The sequence below is a fragment of the Parasteatoda tepidariorum genome, chromosome 4 (genome assembly GCF_982258835.1).
Source record: "Parasteatoda tepidariorum strain Cologne lab strain chromosome 4, Ptep-v5.0, whole genome shotgun sequence".
NCBI classification, from domain to species: Eukaryota; Metazoa; Arthropoda; class Arachnida; order Araneae; family Theridiidae; genus Parasteatoda; species Parasteatoda tepidariorum.
This window is the reverse complement of record NC_141758.1, coordinates 35,854,355-35,881,896: the sequence shown is the minus strand read 5'-3', so window position 1 is coordinate 35,881,896 and position 27,542 is coordinate 35,854,355. Positions and strand designations below refer to the sequence as shown.

Below are 27,542 nucleotides of genomic sequence, written 5' to 3'. Positions count from 1 at the left end.
TTTTTTTCATCGCCTGCATTTATGATGGACAACAAGAAAGAAAAACTAATTTTTCTTTCTTGTGTGGCCTGCCATTCGTAATTTGCTGTCTATTTCATCACCGATCAATTATGTGTCTGATAGTCATAATATTCCGTCACGCTCTCTTTCTAATTGTGATCAGGCAGTTATTGATTTGACAGATTATTATTTGTTGTGAGATTTTGCTATTTTAAGAATCTGTTATGTATGCCTAAAACTTAGCGTATCGTTGGATTTCGTTTTAATAATATATATTTATGTTTTCATATTTTGCGCTCAGCATCAATAAATTTTATATTTTGCGTCATTTATGTACAATGTGCTCGATTAAGTAGGATATTAAAAAAAAAACTGAGAATATTTTTGTCGATTTCATTTATTTTTATGGAAGCTAAATTTAATGGAAAATTGTGCGGACTTTTCAGAAATAATATTTTTTCCTTTAAGAAGAAAAATTTGCTGGGTGAAATTGGTCGAGGTCAATTTCGTTGAAAATTTCCATTTTTTAAAATTCATTGTTTATATTTGAACTTTTGTTCATTAGCTTTCCAAATTTTTGTTCGTTGATGTAGTCAGCAACCTTTCGAACAAAGTTATAGTTTTTTTTGGTAGTTACATACTTTAATTGCAATTTCTGAAAAACGTTGATTCCAAGAGCATCTCTTTACGCTAAGACAACGTTGCAAATGAATTTTAATATAGAATTCCTTGACATTTATTATGTAGATTTTGAATAATGTTAACTGTGTTTTCAACTAAAATCCAAGGTTTAAGTGTGAATTTATTGTTTTATCATTCTTTAGTTAGGAATAGTTAGAATCTTTCGTGAATGAAATAAATATTGAACAATACATTTAGTTATTTTAGCGCATCCCAATTTAATTGTTCTTTGAGCTATGAGAAAATAAATAATGTGTGCATATCGATTCGTGTGTGTGCAGTGTTTCAATGTTTTTGAGGTATAAATCAATTTTCTAACTTCATCTCCGATTCCAGTAAAGTGTGGCAAGTTCTAGTCGATTTGTGAGATGTCTAAAATGTTCCTCACCTTAATTTATTAGTTCCAAGTCCATACAATCAGTGTTCCCCAAATTTTTTGTCACGTTTTTCTGTCAACGTTTGATAATTTTACAGCGGCCCACTGGGGGGGGGGGGGACGTTGATTGTTTATATTTTAGATTATTTTGATTTATTAATTTTAATTTAATTGTATTTAAACATGCCTTCAAAATAAAATACAGTTACATCAAAAAATAAATATAAAGTGATTTAACATTTTAACATACTAGAACGTTAAATCAATGAGAACCCTGAGCTAGTTTCTTTGCAATGAGACGGATCCATTTGGGGGTAATCGGAGACAATAATACATTACAAATATTAAAAAATTTATGTCACTACCTTCGGGGGCCCCCTTTTTTAAATAAACGAAGTTTTAGTGGAACACAGATATTTTTAATTTGGGGTATAAACCTAGGAATATAAATCTAGTTTCAATGAAATGGCCGGCAAGGTGCTATTTGATCCACGGACCAGTACCGGTCCGCGGACCGGGGGTTGGGGAACACTGCATACAACAACCGAGACAGGTAAAAAAATCTGAAACATTCTTTTCCCCACCATTTGGTACATCAAATCCAAAGTACAAGATTCTTGCAAATTAGTTTATGAGAAGAAAAAAAATCACAAACAATTTCAATCCCAGATTGATGAATTTTTTTTCGTTTTGAAAAAAAAATTATGAAGTTATATAAGACATTTATTCCTCGCTTTGAAACCTTCATTTTACATGGAAAATTAGGTTCTTGAAATTCGAAAAGAAGTGAAGTAATAATGCATAACAATGTGATTTAAATCAGATTTAATTGGATACCTATAAGCGACATCATGCGTGGGCGTCGTTCCCGATTATCTACCGAATTGATAAATGCCAGGATGTAGTCACTTATCTATAAACAAAGACCATTACATAGCTACAAAGTAAAAAAATATTGCGCATAGAATAATGAGATACCTGTAAGTGACGTAGCTTGGGTATATCGATCCCGATTAGTTGTTGAAATGTGGCATTTGTTTACGTCAGCCACTGTTCTTTCCATTCTATTTCAAGTAAGCCCAGCCCGTCAATTATCAATTCTCTTAAAGTGATACATTCTATACTCTTTCACAAGGATTTCAATTTTTTTTACAATTTATTTCTTACTTAACACAAAGGCAGGCACGAAGCCATGCAGAACATAAACAAACTAATTATACATCGAAGTTGCCAGGTACACAAAACAAAAATATAACACGATTTACAATAAAACACATAAAGACATAATAAATCTAAGTTAAGTAAAAGACGCAGTGGAGAAAAAAATCATATTTCAACAAATTCGATGTGTGATACGGCGCTGTATTCAATTAACTTCATGTTAATTAACATTCTAACTTATCTGGAGAAGCATAGCTCATGTTTAACATGACATTTTTCATTTAAAGGATCAGCTGGTCCTGACGTCATAGGTCACATGTGCAGGTGTCCGTGATCCTCTTCTTCTTGAAGTGCAATAACCCAATTATTAATTATGTGCCTAAACCATGAGTTATCTCTGGTAAACACAAATGGGAAGAAAAAAAATTAATTGTTCAGATAAATAACGAGATAAATTACGGTGTTACGACAGATTTGTAATGAAACGAATCACAAACTTTTGATTTGAGTTCAATTCAAAAAATTAAAAATTGTAGAACATTTATATTTCTTATTAAAGCGTATTTTTTTCACCACCAAAGGTAATTTTTTGTTCACTTTCCATTAAAGAACATATCTCTCTCTGAAACACAAAAGAATTGGAATTCTTATAATGATTCAATCCTAAAAGATTTCAATGTACAATAAAATGTTGAAACCGACCCAGTTATGGAAATTCAAAGGATATCCGGTAAAGTATCGACATCGTAGAACATTGTTTCAGAGCAGTAGAACATGATTCTCGAATTGAGCATCGTCTTAATAACTTCAACGCGAACACGGTGATTATTGATGGATGTTTAAGTAATTAGTTTCATGTAAATAATTGATTAAACCTTGTTAACGAGACTAAACTCATTAACCTTCCAGCTAATAATTAAGTCAAAAAATTCAGCCTTCATTTCACAAGCGGCTATTGTTTTTATTTATAATCTTGAAAAATATCACTTAAAAAAATGCCTCTTTGTTGAAAAAGAATTGCATTGCTTCCCTTTCAAATATAATTTGAATAGCATTTTCCTTGATAAAAAGCCGTTTACATCTATAAAACATTCCGACTTTAATTTTTTTGTTGTTGAAATGTCAAGCCTCATTATTCTGAAAACATGCCAGGGGTCTGTCCAGACATTTTGTGAAAGGTCCTGTTTTTGTAAAATTGAAAAAAAAAAAAAAAAAAAACTATTCATAATTTATGAATATAAAATAAACGTTAAGTCACATTCTTTCAACCAGGGTCCTGCTTTTGTGAATTTGTGCAAATAGGGTCTTGTTATTGCAAAAATTGCTAAAAACCTTTTCAAGAAGTTTTTAAATTATAAATGGATACAAGATTCTGATGAACAATTGCTGCTACTAAATTAGAGGTGTAAGATACAAATATTTGGGATTTATCCTATACTGCTCAACACAGAATATTCATTTCGGACGAATAATGGAAACAAAATCACTCACATTTTTAATAATTTCAATTGACATATTTTAAATAACAAAGCTTAGTAATGTATCACTTTTAATGGTTACGCATTAAATAAACTAAAACAATTCTTAAATTTATAATATTTTATTTAAAAAATTGCCAAAAATTATTTACATTAATTACTATTAATTAATTTTATGAATAAATATAAATTGATCAATTATTTATTTAAAAAAATGATATAATATTAATAAGAATGCCCACACGATGCTTGTAAAAGTAGAAATATTTTCTTAGAATACTACATTTGGAATTTAAACTTAGGGAAACTTGGAAAACTTAGTGTGTCTCTAACCGTCTTTCTCCCCCCCCCCCCTCCTTGAAGGGTTTATTAGATTAACAAGACATTAATGAAGATAAACAAATTTGTGGAGGGTCCGATTAAAAGATAAATTATTTTGTGAAGGGTCCGTTTTTATGAAAAGATATTTTGTGAAGGGTTCGTTAACGGAACTAAATTTCTTCTAAACAGACCCCTGCATGCATAAGCAATATTTACGTAAGTTCTTAAAAGTTTTAATTTAAGAATTGCGAGATGTAAGATAAAAGTAGCTAGTCCGACTTGGTCATTCATCAGTTGCTGATACAAAAGCAAATATCCTTCAAAAAAGAGAAAAGTTAGATCAAGCTTCATTCCTCTACATAAAAAGTATCGTATTGAGCAAAGACCTCACCCATTGGTCCTTTATAACCGATGCTGAACAACCGACCCAATTCTGAGTTTGCGACTATCAATGTTCAACCACGTGGTCTTGTAATTTTAATCCAATCCCAGGAGACTACGGGACTCATGGATCAAATAGTGGGAGAAATTTGCCTTCGTGGAGGACTTTTTGATGGGACAAAACCGCATTTGCGTTATATGGAGAGGAAAAAGAACGAAAACCTTTCACAGTTAGCGTGACAGCAAGGGGACTCTAACTCATGATCCGTCTACCACTGAGGATATTTGACGTCAGCACCGTGGTCGGTGCGAGCTGATTGCAGAATCCGTATTGACCTGCCATCGCTGGGGTTCGAACCAAGTTCACCTCACTAGGGAGGCTCTATGCACTGAGTCATTGTTCTTAACGCATTCACAATACCTTCAAGCATGGGTGGAAATTTTTCTATTTTGCATTTTCTCTTGTATTATCTAGGAAGTTTTGCTTCCCTACTTGCAAACGCTCACCAACCCCTAGAACTGCTCCATATTTTTTTTTCATTACCTTACCCCGTAACATACCAGATATAAAATGTATTAAAACCGCAAACAACACGGGAAAAAAATTGTGGAAAAACTACCGCATTGCATGGTAAAGACATTTCTAGTAAAAAACTAAACACCAAAATATAAGGTATTTATTTCATTTGGTAATTTTTCCATTCTTATGGTAACAGCTTATCGGAAATTTTTGTTTTCAAAATTATATATTCTTTCTACCACATATTTAGTCAGAAATATAGAAAACTGGAAAGTAAATTAAACCGAATAAATGGCTTTTATGTATCATGATAAAGTTACCGAGTTTTACCACAGTTACCAATTTTTATTAAAACTATATTTATTGTTAATTTTACTATATTCAATACCAAAGTGCTTCGGTAAAAATTATTATGCTTTTAAGTGTTCCCATGGAGCTAGAAATACGAAAACTTTTATTATCCTCTGGCAGTTTTGGCTATACTTTTTTCCTCAGTGTAGTTCGAAATATGTATACTGCATAAAAATGAGCTTTGAGCTAACAATTAGATTTTCACAGATTAGATAATTATATCATTTTTCACAGATTAGATTATCTAACACATTAGTTAGATAATCTAAAGAATGACTGATTTCTTCACTATTGACGTAAAATTTATGCTTTTTTTCTTTACGCTTACATACTTGAAACTTTATTATCGTTTCTACTAAAAGCTTAATTCTAAACTTTTAGCTATAATTTACGAAAAATATAGAACAGCGAAACATTACTGAAAAACGTGCATCTTACTTGTACTTCCTTTCCTTATTAAATTGAACTAAATGAATTATCGTCTGACGTGAATATTTCATGAAATATAAACGTGTCTTATCATTCTTATCTTTGACACAGATAACGGAACACATCAAGGTGAATATAAATTTTATTTAATATCGTAGTTTAGATATGAATACAAAATACGATTTATACAATTATTGAAACTTGATTTTACTTAAACATTGTTTGAAAATAAAAAACAACTTCTATTTCGTTTAAAAGTGCGTAATTTTTTGTATTTTAATTAATCAAATAATTAATTAATTAACAATTATTTTTTGATTATCAAATCAAATTTATTTAACTAATTAAAGTTTATTTATTAATTAAATGCATATGTTGATTATCAAATCAAATTTATAAAATGATTATCAAATTTATCAAATAATTAATTAATTAAATTAATAATCTATTAATTAATTGAGAGTTCGGATCAGTTTGAGTTATCTTGGATTGTAATAATTCAACTTAATAACATATATTTTGAGGGGAAGAAAGAAGATTATCATTTGTATAAACTTCTTAATATTTTTAATAATTTAATATTTTTTAAAAAAAATCCACTTTTTAAAATTTAATGAAACATAATTTATTAGTGACGAAATACATTTATTTATTTTCCTACCCTTCCTTTCTCTATTTAAAGCGATTTTTTATTTTATTTGACTATGATTTTCTTTTTGTTTGAAAGATGAAATACAGTTTCTTTCTAGATTCTGCTGTATCTATATCATTTCAATACAATATAAGTTTGAAATAATAGATATTTTACAATCATTCAAATAAACGCGGAATAAATACAAAGAAATTTCAGTTAAATTTTGAACTTTGTAGTTATTTCTTTTGCTTCTTTATTTGCCTCAATACTAGTTTAACCATTTTATATCCATAATAACTTTACCTATTTCAAAAATTTTAACTTAATTAAAACTTCAGTATCTGAAACATTTGAAGATAATATGGTATGTATTAATATGAAATATAGGTATTATTGGGCAAATAAATACTGAGTAACTACCTACAATTAACAGTTCTATTTACAAATTTCTGGATTTTGCAGTTATTGTTTCTTTATTTAAACTTACTTATTTAACTAATTGTTTACCCAAGGCATCTTTTCATTTATCTTAAACTTTATATTCCACGGGTGCAAAAGGAAATAGTATGCTATTTCAAGATAATACAGCATGTATCTTTTCAAGAGAGTGCAGTATATGTCAATTAAAGGTATTTTATAAAATGTCAAGTAAACACAAAGCTAATTACATACAATGAAACGCCATTCTAAATTTTGCAGTTATTTTCATTGCCTCTTCATTTACCTGGTAATCTAATTAACTATAATTTTTTTTCGTTTTATCTTTATTAACCTCAAAAAATTTACATTCCACGTGTGCAAAGGGAACTAGTAAGTTAAAGTTAATATATATATACAGGGTGGTCCTAAAATATATGTCAAAAATGTAAAGGTAGGTAGAAGGGACATAAATAAGCATATTTCGGATAGGAATGTGAGGAAACTGAAAAGACAAGTAAAGACAAACGAAAATAAAAATTTATCAACAGTTTACAAGAGGTGCTCGGAAGAGCAGCCACCAACATCGATACAAGATTCACAGAGACGACGCATGGATCGGCGTACATTAGAAAAGACGTTAGGCGTCGAGCACATGTAAAGCAGCAACAGACAAGCGGGTAACAAGATCTTCTTGATGGGACTCTCGTACACCAGGCGTGAGCACCAAATTCGTTTCCTTGTGCAGCCCCATACATGAAATGCACGACGGCAAGCTCCACATTGGTGAAACGATGCATGCTGTTTGAGATCCGTACGGGAATCCAGCTAGCAAGCGCTGTTATACGCCGCAGTCATCAGCGCTTCCTACCGGTTCAAGGCGGCATTACCGCACACACAATCCTATACGAAATATGCTTATTTAAGTCCCCTCTACCTACCTTTACATTTTTGACATATATTTTAGGACCACCCTGTATATATATATAAATTAAAGAGGGAAATTTTTTTTTGTTGCTTAAGATTTTTTCGCAGTTCCGTAATGCTGATTTTAAATCTGCAATCAATTTCTCTTTTCAAGTTAGTTTTTTTAAATGAGATTTTTAGTCTATTTTTTTTTTGTCAAAATGCGATAGTTTAGAAACGTTATGTATAACAGAGGGTTACATAAATGCTGCGACAAACTTCAAGTAAAGTTAAGGCACATTAAGCATTAGGATTAAAAATTTTAATCTAAAATTGCAATTTTAATCTAAAATTGCATAGAAACTCACGTCCGAAACGTCATCATACATGGCAGGCGCTTCCTTATTATGAACAGTTTCTCCGTTTGCTTCTGAACAGATCATAGAGTCTCTAAATCGTACTCTCTAAATCGGAATCTCTAATCGTAATTTCTAATCTCTAAATAGATCCACTTACTAAATCGTACAACTTTTCACATTTTAAGTTTTATCAGCTACCCCTTACTGACAGTTAAATTAGAAATATTTTAATTATCAAATATAGTTATTCAGCTAGTTAATATTATTTTTTGTAATAATATTTTTGTAGTAAGTACTTTAAATTAATTATTTTTACAACTTCTGCAAGTGGTACGATTTAGGAAACCAATTGCCTAATTCGTACCACTAACTCCCTGAATCGTACTGACCTAGAAAATTAGAGTAAAAATGACTAGAAGAATTAATTTAAAGCAAGCGTTTAGTGTTATTATGTAAGATACGGTATTACATTTTCTGAATTCTTACGAGTTCAGTAACTGGCATTATAAATCAGAAGATTGACATAAAAACATAGCTTCTTCTAAAGTTGTAGATAATATTCAAAACAGAAAATTATCTTTGTTTCCTTTTTTTCTTTCCTTGTTTATTTTTTTAACTATTTATTTTTCCATTTCATGTTCATTTACTTAAAGATTCATTATAAATTTATAACAGGAAATAGCAAGTTTATTACAAGATGCTGCAGTATCATTTCAGGGAATTTCCAATCTCTGAATCGAAAATGAAGAAAATTTGGTAATGGATCGTTCTCACGTGACTTCACTTTCTTACTTATTTCAAAAATGCTTCATGGGGGAAAAGAAAACAAATGAATGATAGTTGAAACGAGTTAATCGTGAATGAAATAATGATTGCTATCAACAAACAATAAAAAAATTTTCCCGGAATGTGCGCCGGCTTTCTCATCTTAAAAAATCGCCAAATGAAATCTCAATGACGGCCTTGGCGTAAACGGGGCGTCAACTAACAATGCCTCACTTCACGATTTCAGATTACCATTCTTTTTGTTATATTCACAATTTGAATTAAAAAGTCAACTAATAATTTACCTACCTTTCAACAAAATGTAAAATGTGTAGACAGTCATGGCACCGGCCACGTTGTGGCCAACGTGTTTTTCTGAAGCACGTGTACTTCCTCGTGGAAATGATGTGCTTTTTCTCAGGTGGCTACTATACGACCATATGTTTTGTTACATATTTTGATCTTGACCTTGCCCAACTATGAAATAGTAGACATGGGTGTCCAGTTCTGGAGACAGGTTATTAACAATTTACTATCGCACGTGCTTTTGTTTTTTGGATATATATGTAAATGATGTAACGGTATGGCGTTAACTTTAGCTATAGGGATGGGCTTATTACATGATATCATAGCACGTCATGTATCACATTGTTAAAATGTGTTTTTAACATAAGTGATTTAATGGCTCGGCTTATTATAAAATTTAGAAACACGTGGAATTCAACGTGGTTATCATTTTCAAGGCTTACTTTGTTTAAGTTGTGCGCATTGTTATTTAATTCAGTTGCGTTTCTTTTGGATTTTTTTTAAAAATTGATTAGCAATAAATGTAAAAAGTTTTAAGTAGTGGACATGGTTATATGGTTCAAGGATGTATCTATTTCAGGGGTAATTAAATACCGGTATAAACGTAAATAAAGAAAAACACGTGGTGTCCAACGTGGCAGATTTCAATCTGCTGTGAGCAAACTGTTTGATGTGTAGAAAATGTTGTTTTGTTTTTGAAATTCCAGGTAAGCACGTGAAACCAAACGTGGCACTGATTCGATTGTTTTTTCAGATTAAAATATTTTACGAATTTATTTCGAATTGCTTCAGAACTATACTTTTACAGAATATTTGTTTACTTTTTCAAGGAAAGAAGTTATATTTTTTAATAAAAAATAAGTCTATAAATAACTAAAAAGGACATCCATTTTTTATGGTTGTTTAATTAAACTACATATTAATAAGAGCAATATTGATAAAAACTAATACACATTATTAAGAAGTAATTATAGTGATACATATTAAATATATAATCAAAAGAAACTGAAGCGGTAAGAAGTAACTTGATTAAGAACTTTATTCGCTTTAAACATATATTTGGTAAGTCTTGAAAATGGGCGTCTGTTTTTGAACGCTTGAAACAAACTGACTGTCATTTACTATTTATATATTTTCGAAGCGAATGGAGTTTTTTAATCAAGTAATATAGTGACACATATTTTTTATATATTTAATTGAAAATACAGATTAATAATACATATACATATATTTTTATTGATTTAATTAAATCTACGTTCTGAAAATAAATAAATAAAAGAGAAATTTCCTTACATTTTTGATTAAAAATACACATTTAAAACTACGAAAAGAGACAACCATATTTTTTATCTGCTCAAAAAAATTAGTAAAAAATAAAACTTAATGAAACACAGTTTTGTATCTTTTTTAGAAAATAAACTACACATTAATCATAACTAAGTGAGATACATATGTTTATTTTTTTTTGTTGGAATAAACAAAAATTGTAAGAATAAATTAAAAGAGAAATTTTTTTACAATTTTCAATGAAACTATATTTAGATTAACTGAAATAAAAACTACATTTTTATGCGTTCAAATGAAACTGTTTATAAGAAAACAATAATGTAATATCGTTTTTACCTTTTTATTTGAAGCTAGAAATTAATATTAAATAAAAGAATATTATATTTTTTTAAAAGCAAAGTACATTTTTAAATTCAAGGTTAGCAACGAACATGTTATATCTTAACTATTCTGTTTAGTTAGTTTTTATACCGAAATATTATGCTCGAATGCGTTGTTTAACTTGTTAAATAAAATAAAATAAATAAATAATAGTTCTTTACTCTTTGATAATACTGTAATTAGCATAACTAAATAAATAATAAAATTACAATAATCTAAACATATAGTAATTGTAACTTCTAATAGATGATATAATAATAAACATCTAAATAATTACCTATTGAAATGACGTTGTATTTAGCATAATTTATGCTGAATAAACGGAAAGGAATTTGAAATTAAAATCGCTTCCTTTAATTATTTAATACATGAATTTTAATTATTATTGACAAGAGTTCAATGAACATACGCGTTTTTCGAAGCATGCTGTAACCTTTTGACTTTTCAAGCGTTCACCCCCTTGAACTAAAAAAATAAATAATTATTCATTTTTAAATTTATTAATGATTAAGGGTTTCTCAAGGCTAAAAAACGCATAATTTTAAGTTGCTGCATCATTTGAAAATGAGACATTGTTTCGCAAAAAAACGTTAATACTCGTGTGACCCTATTTTCACTCATGTAACGTATCCCGCGTTAAGTTTTTTTCTTCCCGTTTTAAGTGTCACAATACAGTGATCGTTTCGATGAAATCTTTCTTTTACAACCAAATGCATTGATCATATAATACATTAAAAACATTGTATACATTTTTAATTAATGTAATGTAGAGTGTAAATTAATAAATAGAAAACCTTTAAAGCTTTTGATGTTGTGATCAGATTTTTATGTAATAAGATTTAATGGTGTGAAATTCCAACTTTTAATTTGGTAATTAACTAGTACAGATGACATTTTAAAACAAAATTCAATACATAATACATTTATTTTAATAAATTAACATTTTTATCATTCAAAACGGTAGTTACAGTCTATAAAGTATTGTTTGAAAAGTTAAGTCACAAGAGCGGTCTGAAGTTTTTTTTTTATGGCATGTCATGTGCATGTTTTTTTATGGCATGCAGTATTTTTATGGCACGTCGTGACTCTGAAAAACTATTTGAGCCTATCAAAGCTTTTTTGCCCTCTATAGTAAAACTTGTTGATTTAAAGGTTATTGTATAAAAAATAAGTTTTAATTTATTTTATTATTATTTTTCATTATTTAGCTTAAACTCGACACTTTTAAACAGACAGAATTACGAATTTTTTAATAATTTTAAACTAAGCATTTCTGAACTACAAATTACAAATTTAGGACAAAATCGGTGAAATAATGTAAGAAAAACTTCAAAACAAGCAGAAAAAAAAAGACTGGGATTATTTGTATTTATTAAATTTGTATTTTTCTGACACTATTTTACTGATTCTGCTCCAAAACTTGGATTTTGTTAATTGAAATATCATTGTTTAAAATAATTGCATATCTTATAATTCGCATTTTTTTCAATCATTGTTTAATTAAATAATAAGAAATTATAGTTTATATTTTTTTTTACTTTCAAACTATAAAAAAGCTCAGTTTCTTTTTTTAAATTGTACTTATTTTGTTTTGGCTTATTTAAAAATTTCTCGAAATACGGAAAAGTGTAACTAACAGTAAAGGACCCAAACTTTCGATCGATTTCCTGACTAAATTATGAGGGTTATAATTTCTAGGTTAGGAATATTCAGATGGTCGAAACCCCAATATCGTGCTAAATTAGTCATGTTTTTCTATGGTTTAGTTTGTTTTTGTATCTTAAAAATCCGTTAAATATTTAAGGTGGGACTTTTGAATCATTAAATTTGGGTCTTAGTAAGTGAAAATTTAATCGTTAGTTTGAAAGTCCTTTTTATGCACTATACATATTTTGAAGTACAGTTAGAAAAAAAAAAGAATGTTCAAAACTACCAGAATATCGTTAACCGTGTTTCTAGTTCTATGAAAATACTAAAAAAAACGATAATTTTTACAAAATTTTTTTGGTAATTATTTTGGTAACACTATCTATAAAATATTATTTTATAATACAGGTTAAAACTTCGTAATTGTGGTAAAATTTAGGAATTTTTTCGCGATAACTTAAAACATGGCATAAAAACCATATATTCGTTTAAATTTACTTTTCAGTTTAGTGGTTTTTATTAAATGCTTGAAAATAAGAATTACAATTTTGAAAACCAAAATTTCCTGGATACCGTTACCATAACAACGGAAAAATTGCCAAATGAATGGTTTAAATACCGTATATTTTGGTTTATTAACAGAATTATTATTTATTAACAGAATTATTATTTTTTACAATAAATTTCTTTACCAGACAGTACTGTAATTTTAGTAGCATTTGTTCCTCTGAGTCTATTTAAAAAAAATATTGAAAAAGCTATATGAAGCTTGATGCGTGGTGTAAAAGGTATAATTTCTGTCGTGTATGCTTATTCAGTGTTTTGCTGAGTTGAAATAAGGTCGTATATACACTGCTGGAAGCCCAGGATGTAAAGTCCCTCAGTGGACGGATCGTTAAGACACGATTCCCAGAAGAACCCCGAAGTCAAGCATCACTGGCTGCGGTCAGTGTGCAGGTGGGTGACCTCTTCGATCAGTTTACGAAGGGACCGAGGGTGTGCGGTATTAGACCTCGTTAAACTGTTCTATCGTAAAGTGATCGACTTCGCGCGCAGGTCCTCGGCTACAGAAGCGGGGGTGCCATCCCCTCTGCAGAGGATCGAAATTGTGATGGCAAGTCTTCGGATCATCCTTAGGTCTGTTTCCAAGACCGTCGCCAATATCCCATTGTGCAGCTCTAGCGCGATGTAAATGAACTACAACAATAACAAGCCAAGACGTAAAAATATGCTGACTGCAACAGAAAAATCGATAAAATTGTATTATGCACATGGAAAGAAGTTGTAGGAGATATTTCTCACCTTAAAGATATTGAAGGCTGTGTATACAATACTCGCAACGATTGAACAGGTACCGAGTTTGCTTCTCACTGTGGAACGGAAAAAAACCCGATGCTGATTTTAAGTCGATGGAACCACTGATTTCTCCCGATATGACACCAAGGTACAATTTTATGTTCGCAAATTGCAAAAGGATACTCCAGAAAAAGATTGTAGTGTGCGGACATCTTTGCGAGAGGGCGCTTCGCACACTCACCACCGAAAAAGTAATTAATTAAAATAGGGAGAAGCGTTCTCGGAACTGACTCGTGAAGTCAGATAAAATCATGTCACTAACTTACCTTTCATTTCATATTATTTTTATATTCATATAAGTGATTTCCATATAAGTGATAGTTATTCATGAGAACCAACCACATAATATTCATAAAGGAATGCTACAAAGATATTTGACACATTTAACGAGGTTAACTATATCAGGCTTAGAAATCTGGTATTTTATCTATGTACTCTCCCCTTGCATTCCGAGTTCAGTTCAGAACTGTTAATTAGTAAGAGCCACTCATCTGATGTTGGAATACATTGTTCAATGTTGGTAATTAAAAGAGTGAATATAAAATTTTAAGTTAATCAGGATAGTTTGGTTGGTAACACGTTGGGCTCGTGTTCGTGAGAACGTGAGTTTCAATTCCGCCGGTCCAAGAATCCCCGCTTTTTAAGTGGTGACTAGTACACGTTAAATCTATCAGGGTCACAAAAAGGTCCCGCAACAAATCAATACCTCTGAGAGTACTGAATTGGAGATTGATTGTTCTCTGATTCAGATCAAAATAACGATCTGTGAATGAATTAATGAAGCATTAGTGGGTTCTCCCTGTAAAACGCGCAGTGATGCGTGTCTGGCTGAAGTTGTATTCTTGGCCATAGATGGCGCCACCAAGAAAACAAGAAACGAACCATCTGCCTTAAAACTTCGCTTGATTTCAAAGCAGGCTTGCTGGTATTGGCAGGTGGCATAAATAACTACAACAACAACAGTTAATCAAAATCTGTTTCGAGCAAGCGAACAAGCGGTGGAGTCTCCTTTTTTATATACCAATAAGAATCTGTGTTTAAACTGCACAGTTTTGGTGCAGTTTTAATTGGTACCAAATATAATAACATCTTTGTGCCATATTTAGTTTTATTGAAACTGCATCAATTACCTTAATACAGTAGTACCTATTATTAAGATATACATTTTCACGAGCTACTAAAAATTCGTTAAAAGTAAAATAAATGTTATGAAATAAACACTGAATAGCTAGAACTTCCGAAAATGTTAATATAATAATAATAATAATGAGCCCGATTAAACGATTTATTCGTTGTGAAGCGTATAAAAATTCGTATTTGAAAAACTTTAGACAGTTTGCTATTCCCAGATTTATTGTTGGGTAATTTGAGGTCAATATTTAGCTAAATGGTTTCCAATTATTCTGACCCCTTCTTCATTTCATGTTCATTCTTTTCGCTCACTTAACCGGAAACTGCCACAAACCCTGTCCTTGGCCCACTACGCAGGAGCCTTAATAGTGACGTCATACACGTCATAGTCATTGAAAAGGGAGTTGGAAAATTCCTGTCTCATTCTTATTTTTTTCTCCTTGCCTTATTGTTCTTGCATACCGACGGGTATTTTCATTAGCAAAACTAATGTTAAAATGAAACTGAGAGAGTTATTAATGTTCTAATTTCTTTCTTGTTTAAGACTGATACAATTTTTCAAAATTTGTAAGTACAGTAAAATACTACCCTCATTGCTTTCTTTTTATTGATGTTAAACACATAAAAAATGGTGATTATTTGCCAAGTAAAAGCTCATTCATAACAATTACAAATATTCCCACCGCAGATGAAGTTATTTTTTTTTGTTTAATAAATTTATTGGCATTACAACTTTATACCACCTTTATGGAATTGTCCACGATCCCCAAAAACTCGACAAAAAAGTTCTTAAATGCTTATTTTAACATAGCCATGAAAATATCGTGACATTTGAACTTCAAAATAATTTTCAAATAAACACTTTAGTAAGATAAAATCTAAATAAGAAAAGGATAAAATGTGAATATATTTACAGATTTCGATTTTTTTGGCAGTTTTATTAAACCTAAAAAATAGAATATGTTAAATAAAATATTTATTATTAATTAATTTATTTATTTATTTATTTATAATTAAATTATTAATTATTTATAATTAAAATTAGAAATGATTAGTAATTAGACTTTTAAAAAATATAGGAGATAAGTTTTTTACATGATGCATTATCTACTCCTACAAAGTAGCAATACTCGTTGTTCAATTAGTTATTAATTTGTGTCTAGTTTTTTTTAAATATTTATTTAAAATTTAAAAATGGAAATAAAAAAATAATATTCAATAAAATATCTCTTAATGATTTTTATATGCTCCAAAAAATGATAAATATTGTAAAACCATTACAAAATAAATAAATAAATAAATATTCTATATTCCATTCAGACAGTAAAATATATGACATGAAAAGTACTGCAAATAAAAACAAACTAAAATTTAAATTAGAAAATTATTCCACACCTTTAAATTACTTATAACTTCTTTTAAATCCATGTGTATTTTTGATCATTGGTATTGTGTGTTATTTGCATTTTAATTGTTCATTTGTAATATTGTGAATATTCATTTGAATTGTCTATCCCTGTATAAGAAGGGGGCGGAATAGTCTGGCTGATAGGGCGTTGGGTCCATGTCCAAGAGAAGAGGTCGTGATTTTGATCCCCTCCGGCTGAAGATTCCCCGTGTACGGAATGATGACTGGTGCAAGCTAATTCTGTTGGGGTCAAGTCTTCCAAATTCCCGTAGTAAATCAATACCTCTGGGAGCACTGGATTGGAGATTCATCGTGCTATTATGGATGGATAGTGTTTGAACGTATCCTTCCTGTAAATGTGACGTATTACGATCTCCGGAGGGAGGGTGTGTGAATGTATCCTTCCTGTAAATGTGACGTATTACGATCTCCGGATGGATGGCGTGTGAATGTATCCTTCCTGTAAATCTGACGTATTACGATCTCCGGATGGATGGTGTGTGAGTGTATCCTTCCTGTAAATATGACGTATTGACGTTGTCTCCGGATCATCCTCGGGAATGTTTCTCAGACCTTCGATAATGGCCCATTGTGCAGCTCTCGTGCGATGAAAATAAAAGTATGGTACCGTACCTATTTGTGAGGTGATTCAAAAAATTGCACATTTTAGTTTATTTTAGTTTTGTATTGCGAAACTTGGCTTCATCGCTGAAAAGAACGCGCGTGAAACTTTCGTGCATTATTTGTATTGTAATTGTTCCTTTGTATTGTCCATTCCTATTTTTTTTCGTCGTACGCCTGTTTAGGCAGTGGGGGTGCGATTGTTCCTGTTTTTCAGTGGCGCCATCTATGGCCAGGAATTCGACTTCAGCCACGCCATTCACACAACCACAACCCGTCTATAAAGCGGATCACATTCACACACAAAGGAGAAGGGACGTAGAACACAGAGAGAGAGAGAGAGAGAAAGAAGCATCCATGCCTTGCCTGGGATTCGAACCCAGGACCTTTCTGATGCAAGGACAGTTCCCTGACCCCTACACTGGCCGGTCGGCGTCCATTCCTATTGGTGAAGTGATTTACATAAAAAGTGTATTTAAAAAAAATTGCACTTTTTTAAAAATTTTACTTTTGTATTAAGAAACTCGGTTTCACCACTAGAAAGAACACTCTTGAAACCAAAAATTGTTTTGGTTAAACTTTTCAAAAATGTAGATTATGTGACCCTTTTAAATCGGAATTGAATGTAAAAAGTATAGATAAGTTTATAATTTGCTTAAAAATACGAAATTTTGAAAAAAAGATTTAAAAAGTAAATAAATAACACTATCGGTGAGCTTTTCATATTGAAATTAGCTGAAAATGTGTTCTTAAGAAAAGGAACACAGTTCAAAATACGTGCTTAATAAATTTAACACAGCTCGAACTGCGTGCTTAAATAAATATAGATCACAAAGCGAGCTAAAGAAAATTAACACAATAGAATAGCTGTAATTGCTCATTTCAGAAAATTGACACAGCTCAAAACGCATGCTTAAGAAAATTAACACAGCTCAAAATGCGTACTCTAAGAAATGGATATGTATCAAAATGCGCGATTAAGAAAATGGAATATCAGTAAATACGCATTTTAGAAAACGGACTCAAAATGCGCATTTAAGAAAATGGAATTAGTATAGAGTCTATATTAAACATAATGAATGTAGCTCAAAATGCATATTTAAAAAAATGGACGCACTAAAAATGCGTAACTAAGAAAATGGACACAGTTTAAAATGCATTAGACGAGTTGCTGATGTCGTTATTGCATTCGTCTCTTTTGACCCGAACCTCGATCAATTTCGATTTTATCATTGTATAAAATATATTATTTTCAATCTATTAAGCATTAAGGTCAAGAGATGGTATAGAATAATCATCATATTGTTCCAAGTGGCCTTTTTCTGAAGATTTAATTCAAGCCATAATGAGAGAATCATGCACGAGGGATTCAGTAAACACCCACATATGCAAAATTGAAGTCAGGTGATCGGAACTTATTCACCCGAACTAGTTATTGTTTCGAAATGCATTGCAAAACGTGACGAATACGTATTGTTGCCAATAATGCATACCTTTCTTATAAAAACACAGAAAAATATTTCCCACGAAATGATGCAAATAGTCACGTATTTGACATTGAAACGGTTTGTCTAAAATCCAAAACTGTAACCTCGAAATTTCGGCGTTTCAAAAAAAACAAAGCTATTAAATTTTACAAAAATGGAGGTTGAATCCACATTAAATACTTACCTTGAAATTTACTGTTTTAAATTCATTTGTCATTAGTTTTTATTAGTATATATATGTTGTCGTTAAAGTGTGAAATCCGTCATTTCATAGAATAACTTAGACATATCATGAAATAACTAGACAAGTCAATTTAAGTATTCAAAATTATTGAATTCTACTATTTAACTAGTTGTTCTATAGAATATCGATTATTTGATTGTTAAAGTATGAAATACGGCACATGAAAGTTTTTTTCTAACCGGCTTTAGTCAGTTTTGAACAGCTTCTGCTTTGACGCGTGTCTGTACGCTTCATTCTGTTGCTTTTAGACGTAGAATTTAGACGATGTCTTCATAAGTTATATATTTATATTAAATTATATAATCTGCTTTACCTTATTATGTATCAATTAATCCTCTTCAATAGGGATAAAATGTATTTTTCGATAGATTTTAGCCATTTATGATCAATTAATTCTTAAAATAACTTTGAAATTGCTTATTTTTCTCTTTAATGGTCTATCATTAGTTATTTCATAGAGTAACTAGGTAAAGTATAAAATTTTTCATCTTTTATATAATTTAACAGACTTGTCTTGTTATTTCATGAAATACCTAGTTTTTCTCTGAAATAACTTTTACGCTTTTACGGTAAATTATACACTTTTACGGTTAAATTATACACTTTTATGGTAACATATATACTTCCACTTAGTTAAGTACCTAATGAAACATCAATAAATCAACCGTCAATTTTCAACTTAGGTTTGAGCCACTTGTTGTAGTAGAAAAAGGGGAACCAACACGAAGCCATTACTTCTTTAACTCTATGGTTTTCAACTTTTTTTCAGCCAACAAAATATGTTTTTTTGCTGTTAATAACAAGAATAAAATAATTAAAAATTAAAAAAAAAAACAGTTTTTCTTTGAGTGTGCATTAAAAAACAATAAATGAAATATTGTGTGTAACTAAAAAATATCGAGTTTATATACTCTCGACTAATTTTCCAAGCATTATGTTCATTTTAAATAAAGTTTGTAGTTAAAATGTGTTGCAAGAATTTCTTATTAAAGTTTTAAAGAAAACAGATGAAAAGTCGGTGGTTTATTTGGATTTATTATTCTTGTTTGAGAACAACCGACTTTTTATCCGCTTTCTTAAAACTACGCGTAAAAAAAAGAAAAAAATTATTTTCACAGCTAATAAATCAACTACCATAAAATATTATGAAACCCATAAAGGCCTTAGAAAAATTGTTTTTCTTTGTTTTTTTTTATGCCATGAATGGATCGACGGGGAAGTTTTTCTTCTTTTTAATTTCTAAAGATAATATTTTAATACTAACCATCAAATAAAATTTTTTTAACATATTAAAATGTTTTGAGTTATTGTTCTGAAATTCTCAACGTAGTACGAGTAGAAATAAAATTTTAAGAAATATTTATGTAACAGATCTATTTCTTCTTACTTTCCTCTATGCTTCTTGCAGTTATGCGACCTGCAAATGTCGTGAAATTTTTTTTACCGCAATGGTACTATTTTTTGATTAATTTAATAATTTATATTGCTACATTATTATTTTTATATTTTAATACTATATATTTTTGTAATAAATTAAAATGTTTTCCGCAATTATTCCGAGACTTACAATATAGTGGCAGTAGAAATAAAATTATAATAAATATTTATATAAAAATTGTCTCACTCGCTCACGCTGATAACAGTATCGTAAAAATATCGTATCGTATTGTGGTAAATTTATCATATTACCTTAGGGCATGGCATAAAAATCCTTTATTTGGTAAGTTAACCTGTGAGTTGTGTATTCTTTACTAAATGTGTGGTAATAAGAACTATAATTTTGAAAACCAGAATTTGTGGTACACCGTTACCATAAGAACGGAAAAAGCTCCAAAATGCTTGGTTTAAATACTAGACCTGAAAACTTAAAATTTCCATTAGTAGCTAGTAGCCGGTGGACTCTAATGACCTAATAACCACTTTTTCCTAAAAAATTAATAAGTTCTTTTCATTTATGAAACACTTTTTTCAAACTTTTTTTTTGCTTGGATTAAATTTTATTTTTAAAAAAAAAAAATTCAAATTAGAAATAATATTAGAAAAGTTCAACGATAAAAATAATATAAATATGTGACAAAATTTAGTTAAGTTACTTTTAGAAAACGTTATGTAAAAATATTTGGGGCGAAATACATTTAATGTATACATTCAATACCTCCTAGATTGAAGAAAGCCGAAGGACGGAAAACGATGACTCATACAGTTAGGCCCAGATTTGCTGATCACTTCTGACGAAGCTTCTCTTTTTCCCTTCTGTTTCTCGACACTTTTTCGTTACTCTTCTACTAATTTTTTACTTTCTACAAATTATTATTATTATTTTTTTTGTCTAGATTAAATGTTCTTAAATTGTGTAAAAATGCTTAATATATTTATTTGTTTTCAGAAATGATTAACAATAAATCAATTCTAACAAAAATAACTGTTGTGTGAATGAAAAAAAAAATATTTTTAAGCATTAAATATCAGTTTTATTTTATAAATTGGAAAATTTTATCTAACTTTTTGTTATAAAATGTATGGATTAAAAACAAAGAAATATATTTTTAAAGGGATTTTACACATTTATTATTATTATAGTTTTGACATAAAACTAAGAAAGGGGTCTAATTTTTATAATATGATACTTACATTTTTAGTAGATGATTATTTTGGATTTTAATGATTATGTTTTGCATGTTATTAGAACTAGAGCATACGAAATAAAATAGAAATTGTTTATAAACAATGACATAAAATGAGCTTAAAAAAATTTAGAAAATCAAATGCAGTCTTCAAACAAGGTTTAGATAGTAAAAAAAAACATATCAAAAGCATGATTATAATTTGTATTTTTTTCCTGTGGAAGTGTGATTGTTAGAAGTGATAAACTAAAATTAAAGTAAGCAACCTTAGATAACAAATATTTTATTAAATAGCAAATTCAAAAAACGATAAATAAAATGTAAACACAAATTTTACTGAAATATGCTAAAACTTTCAGTAACATTTAAAAAAGTATAATTTTTACCATCACACTGATAAACTAAAATAAAGTAAGCAACCGTAGATAACAAATATTTTATTAAATAGCAAATTCAAAAAACGATAAATAAAATGTAAACACAAATTTTACTGAAATATGTTAAAACTTTCAGTAACATTTAAAAAAGTATAATTTTTACCATCACACTGATAAACTAAAATAAAGTAAGCAACCTTAGATAACAAATATTTTATTAAATAGCAAATTCAAAAAACGATAAATAAAATGTAAACACAAATTTTACTGAAATATGTTAAACTTTCAGTAACATTTAAAAAAGTATAATTTTTACCCGTCACACTGATAAACTAAAATAAAGTAAGCAACCTTAGATAATAAATATTTTATTAAATAGCAAATTCGAAAAATGATAAATAAAATGTAAACATAAATTTTACTGATATATGTTTAATTCTAATGTCATTTAATATCTCTTTTCTAATGTCATTTTCCTTGAAATGCATCTCACATACCTATAACAAAATGAATACAATATTTAAATGTGCATTTAAAATAAATAGTACATACTATATTCATGTATGAAAAATTAATAGATTTTTGTAGAAAAATTAATAGATTTAAATTTCATAATCAAATAAATTACAATATATTATGGTCAAACAAAAATGTTTAAAGTTTGAGCAAAAATTTAATAAAATACTAAAATTATTAATATTTTTATAAAATAAAACTCTATAAAAATAACTATATATTACAATAGTTTGCGATATGATTGATAAGAACAACTTAATTATTATAAATAATTTATCCACAATTTAAAATAATTTACTCTTAGTAAAAATATAATAAAGAAGCATAATTAAATTTTTAAAAATAAGAACAGATATTACTCACGTATGCATGTATGAAAATCAGTAGTGAAAGCAATAATAAATATATAACTAGTTATGTAGATTTAAATGAAGTTTGTTAAGTGCTATTTAGTTTTATTATTTTTAGTGATTTAATTTTATTATTTTAGTTTTATTCTTTTCGAAATACGAGAACACTTAGAGTCTTTTAAATGACTTTTAAGAAGTTAATGAAGTTACGACAGTTACAAAATTTGTTTTCAAAAAGTGATTAATAATTTAAATATCAAAAATTTTTTTCAAACTGAAAATGAATTTTACTTTTTCATTTATTTATAATGTTACGAATTATTTACTGCTTTAACAATCAAAATGTATATTAGTTATAACTAATAAATATTTATAAAAAAATTTATTTATACATTTTTTCCTCGTCTAAATTAACTGCATAATAATATGTAATAAGCCTTAATCATACCGTACCCTACGCCAACCTTGGATATTCCCGATCATACCAGCGAATTAAACCTACACGAACTTCTGAAGGCAAGCAACGTTTGATATTAAACCCAACTTGCTCGTTGACTTCATCAAGCAAACGCTTTTAATTTATTACATTATTGCAACTTTTTTTTTACGATTTCGATTTAAAATTTTTATTTTCGATCATTATTGTTTGACATCACGTATTGGCAATGCTTTTAACATTCTAATTAAAAGGAAATATAGTTGAAACCGCACCCTTAGCTGAGAAGACAGTCAAGTTATGTATTTTAAAAAAAAACTGATATGTCCTTGCTGTTCATTAAAACTTGAAACAAAAGAGGAAAAGGTATTAAATCATCTATAGAATCGAATAAATTTCTCTTTTTCATTGACTGTAAAATGTCTTCGTGAAACAGAATAACGACCTTCGATCGTCATTAAATGTATCAATAGATTTTGGGGAAAATGAAAAAAAAAGGTGTTATTTTAATTATATTAAAATCTACTTTAGTGTCGCAAGGAAAATGCTACCTATGAATAAGGTTTTTTTATGATTGTACAAACAAAAGGGCCATCAAAACAATTAGCTGAATGCATAAAATCACATTAAAGAATTACATATAAGGATGTTAAATTGAGACATTCACAGAAATGATATTAGCATTTACTTTTCATGATTGGATATATGAATTAATTTGGGTAATGCTCTTAAATTGAAATTTGTTTCACAAAAAAAACTCTTTAGCCTGCTGCTTTAAAAATTCCATTTATTCCGATGGGCTTAAATGTACAGAGATATAAATTAACATAAGTGAAAAATTAAAAAAAAAGTGTATATAATAGTTATATCTTCTTATAATAAATGTAAAATAAAAATAGAAAAATTAATTATTTCATGACTATAAATAAATACTAATTACACTATTTATTAAAAAAAACGATAGCATAACGTTAGTGCGTTTTTAAATCTGGGACACAACTCGAAATGCGTGTTTACGCTTTGTTCATTTTCGTAAAAACGCATTTTGAGCCTTGTACAATTTCATAAACACGACTTTCGAGCTGTTTCCGAATTTAAAAACTTACCTACGATAATTTTGCATTTACTCAAACCAACTTGACTTTTACTCAAATCAACCTGACTTCCCTACGATTACAACCAACTTGTAATTGTTGTGAAGATACTTGCCATAACGATTACGATGGTAGTTTTGAAGTAAAACTGCTTGTAGTCTCAAATACAAGCAACATGATTACTATGTTTTCATTATCTGTATCAATAAGAGGACTTCGGACAATATAGTGATCAGTCACACTTTTTCTAAGATTGTCATTTTTTACATTGTAATTTTCTCTAGTATATGGTTTGAAGAAAGGTACTTAACAAGTTTTCGGACTTCCCTCTAGATAGCAGCACAACACACAAGAATTGTCCTCGTCTACATAGTGTTCTCTATGAATAACGCTTTAAAAAACGTTCATCTGAACAACATAAAGATGTGACTGATCATTATATAACCTTTAGACCTTTAATTGTAATCAATTTTTGTAATCAACGCCCAACTCTGGTACAGAGACGATATTATTTTATTCAAATTTCGCGATGACTATCAAAATTTACTATCTAAGTCACTTATTTTTAGGTTATCGTATAAAATAATCGTTACATTTTCTCTTCTTTTCCTTACAGTACCCCTAAGGGCAGATGCGCAAGCTCCAGTGTACATACCCACCGCACCTAGGGCAGAAGCCCTCACAGCAGCTGAAGATATAGATTCAGATGCCACGCTGCCCACAGTTACAGTCAGAGGGTTTCTGAATTTCAGGACAACAGTGGATGGCACAGTCATAGTTTTCACGCCAGCTTCCGAAGGACCTCAGGAACCGACACCAGCTTCAAGTGTTCCGGCGACATCAAGTTCAAGTCCAGGATCAACGATAAGTCCGAGAAACGATGATATTCAACATCTAACATATACAGGAAACGACAGGGAAGTCGAAAAACGGACGGAGCTCGAAAATGAAGCGCATACACCGGAGGATGACAGGCAAAGTTTCAGGCAAAGGTATGATGCGTTACTTTTGATTGATTACTTCAACATGCTTTCAGGTGGGCTTGTGAGCTTACGACTTACATAGCATAATCAAAATGCATTACGGAAAATTTGACTCAGAAGACGTGGTTGTCTTCTGATACGGCACACTAACGGAAGGTGATTCAACTGTGACATATATAACATGCATCAGAACCAAACTTACACTCAACTTCAACTGACCTAGCTTTCAGAACTAAAGTCCATTGATTTAACTGTACTAATTTACGCGCTATGAGATTCGCATTATGCTTCCATAAACAACTCTTTTATATCGAAATTGAATCTGCCTTTACCAATAAGGCTGGAAAAACCTTTTGAAATCGAGGATGAATCATCCTTCTCAAATCGAGAATAAAAAGCGTTCTTAAGAACCGAGGATAAATTCATTTTCTCAAGGTTTATTTTAGATTTTATGACCGTCACTGAGTAGTTTATTTGAGCAGGCTTTGTCATACTTTCTTCGACATTTTAAAAGTGAAGGTTGGTCTGATCATTAAGTTTTCAACACAAACAAAATGTTTCATTTTAGAGCTTGGGGGAAACTAGAATGACAAAAAGGCTAAAACAAGATTCACAATAATAGCTAAAAAAAGAGATTTTTTTAAATAATTTTTTTTTGTCTGCCTAAGGGCAGACAAAAAAATTATTCAATCTTCAAAGAAATAAACTTGGTATAATAATTCTTCTACTAAGCTTAAAAAAGGATTAATTAGTCAACCTTTTTCTGTCAACCAAATGAAAATGAAACTAAAACGTTTGTCGTTAGGTTGTCTGCTTTCGGGAATGGAACAAGAGTTAAATTGCTGGCTTAATAAAGCTTCATATTTATTCAAATTGGATTATTATATAATTTTCCAATTGAATTATAATGTTAATTTTCCAAATTAGTATTTGATTTTATTGTTCGTATTAAAATATACACTCATAATTTCTGAAAAATGCTTCAATATCGAGTTTAAATGTTAATAGTAAACAAATTGCTATCCTCTATACTTGCATTAGTTACTCATTATAATCTGGTATACCAGCCGAGGAGTTTCGTGTTTTTTGTAATCAAAACATGTCGACTTTTTTCCCGTTTCAACTATGAAGTTGAGTTTCTTTTATTTTAAATCTTGTGATTTTTGATTTAAAATTATATATAACTAAGTAGAAACATTTATACTCGAAATAAAAAGAGTGCCTCGAACTCAAATAGTTTTTGTCGCCTTAATTATTGTTAGATTTTTATTTTCTAAAGTTTCAAAATAGTTTAAAAAAAAAAACGGTTTGTTGTGTCTTCTACGTCTGACGACATAATGTCATAATGTTGTATTATGTGCTAGCTAGAGTTGATAAATTTTCCGAAAATTTCTGCTTACGTGTAAGCCAAATATTTTATAACTATTTATTCAAATTGTTTGAATTTGATAGAAAGCAGATAACAGAATTTATGAGAAAACAGAACATTAACTATTCGAAATTCATTTCATTATTATTTTCAAAACTAAGTTTTTATTAACTTGCAAATTTTGCATTTTTGGGTGAATTTTGCAATCAGAATTTAGACTTTCAATTAGCTAGAGAACGGAAATCTTTGCTGGAACTCTAAGGAGTGGCAATGCAAGTTTCATTTCTTGACTGCTATGCTACACGTATTTCCATATTATTGCTAAAACAACATGTAGCACCGTATTACTGTCACTTTCGACCACTTTCAGGTTTGTTGGAGTGTACAAAATTGAATGTAAGCTTTGCGTTACACAGTAAAAAATTCCGGATTAAATTACGATAAAAAATACCGGAATTCAGGGTGCCGGTATTTTTTAACGTAAAAACCTTTTGCGTTGCGGAGCAAAAAGTCTTATATATCGTAGTTTATATAGTAATAATTACTGTAAAATCACTGAATCTCTCTAATTAAATAAATAATGCTGATAAAATTACGGTACAATATTTTACAGTAAAAAAGGATTTTACGGATGATGCACCCGAAGTACTGATACTTTATACCCTAGCTTGATCCTGCATTTCTTATAGCGTGGACGACAAAAACAAGTTTTTCCAACTTCCGATATAAACATAAAAAAACGGAAAAAATAATTTGTTTTGGTCAGATTAAAAAAGTTCAATGATTCGAAAAAAATTCTGTCACCATCTAAGGTTTTATCTTCTGTCAACACGTCTATCAAATTTAATTAACCATGCCTCTCCCCCCCCCCCACAAAAAAAAATATTTTCTCAAAAAATTACTATCTACTTGAATAATACTATATACTATACATTACTATATACTATTTAATAATACTATATACTATTTGCTATACATTTTCTTGAAACTTCAAATTTTTATTTTGTCTCAATACTTAATTGCTGAAGGAAATCTCGTAAAAGAATTTCACAAACTTATTGATTTGAAAATCAAAATGACATTTTTCTAATAAATATATTTTCAAACTTATGTTAACATATGGGTAATTTTCAAAAGAGGGGAGCA

The 27,542-nt window shown here is 29.6% G+C and overlaps 1 protein-coding gene across 2 annotated transcripts in view; it reads left to right on the top strand.

Annotated features, from left to right (window-relative positions):
- Positions 1-27,542, top strand: part of LOC107447719 (uncharacterized) — a 97,910-nt gene that overhangs the window by 48,692 nt on the left and 21,676 nt on the right. For both annotated transcript variants that reach the window (XM_087160917.1, XM_087160916.1), the window contains exon 2: positions 24,661-25,036. In XM_087160917.1, the coding sequence (XP_087017043.1) occupies positions 24,661-25,036 (376 nt within the window). The remainder of the gene's footprint in view (positions 1-24,660; positions 25,037-27,542) is intronic.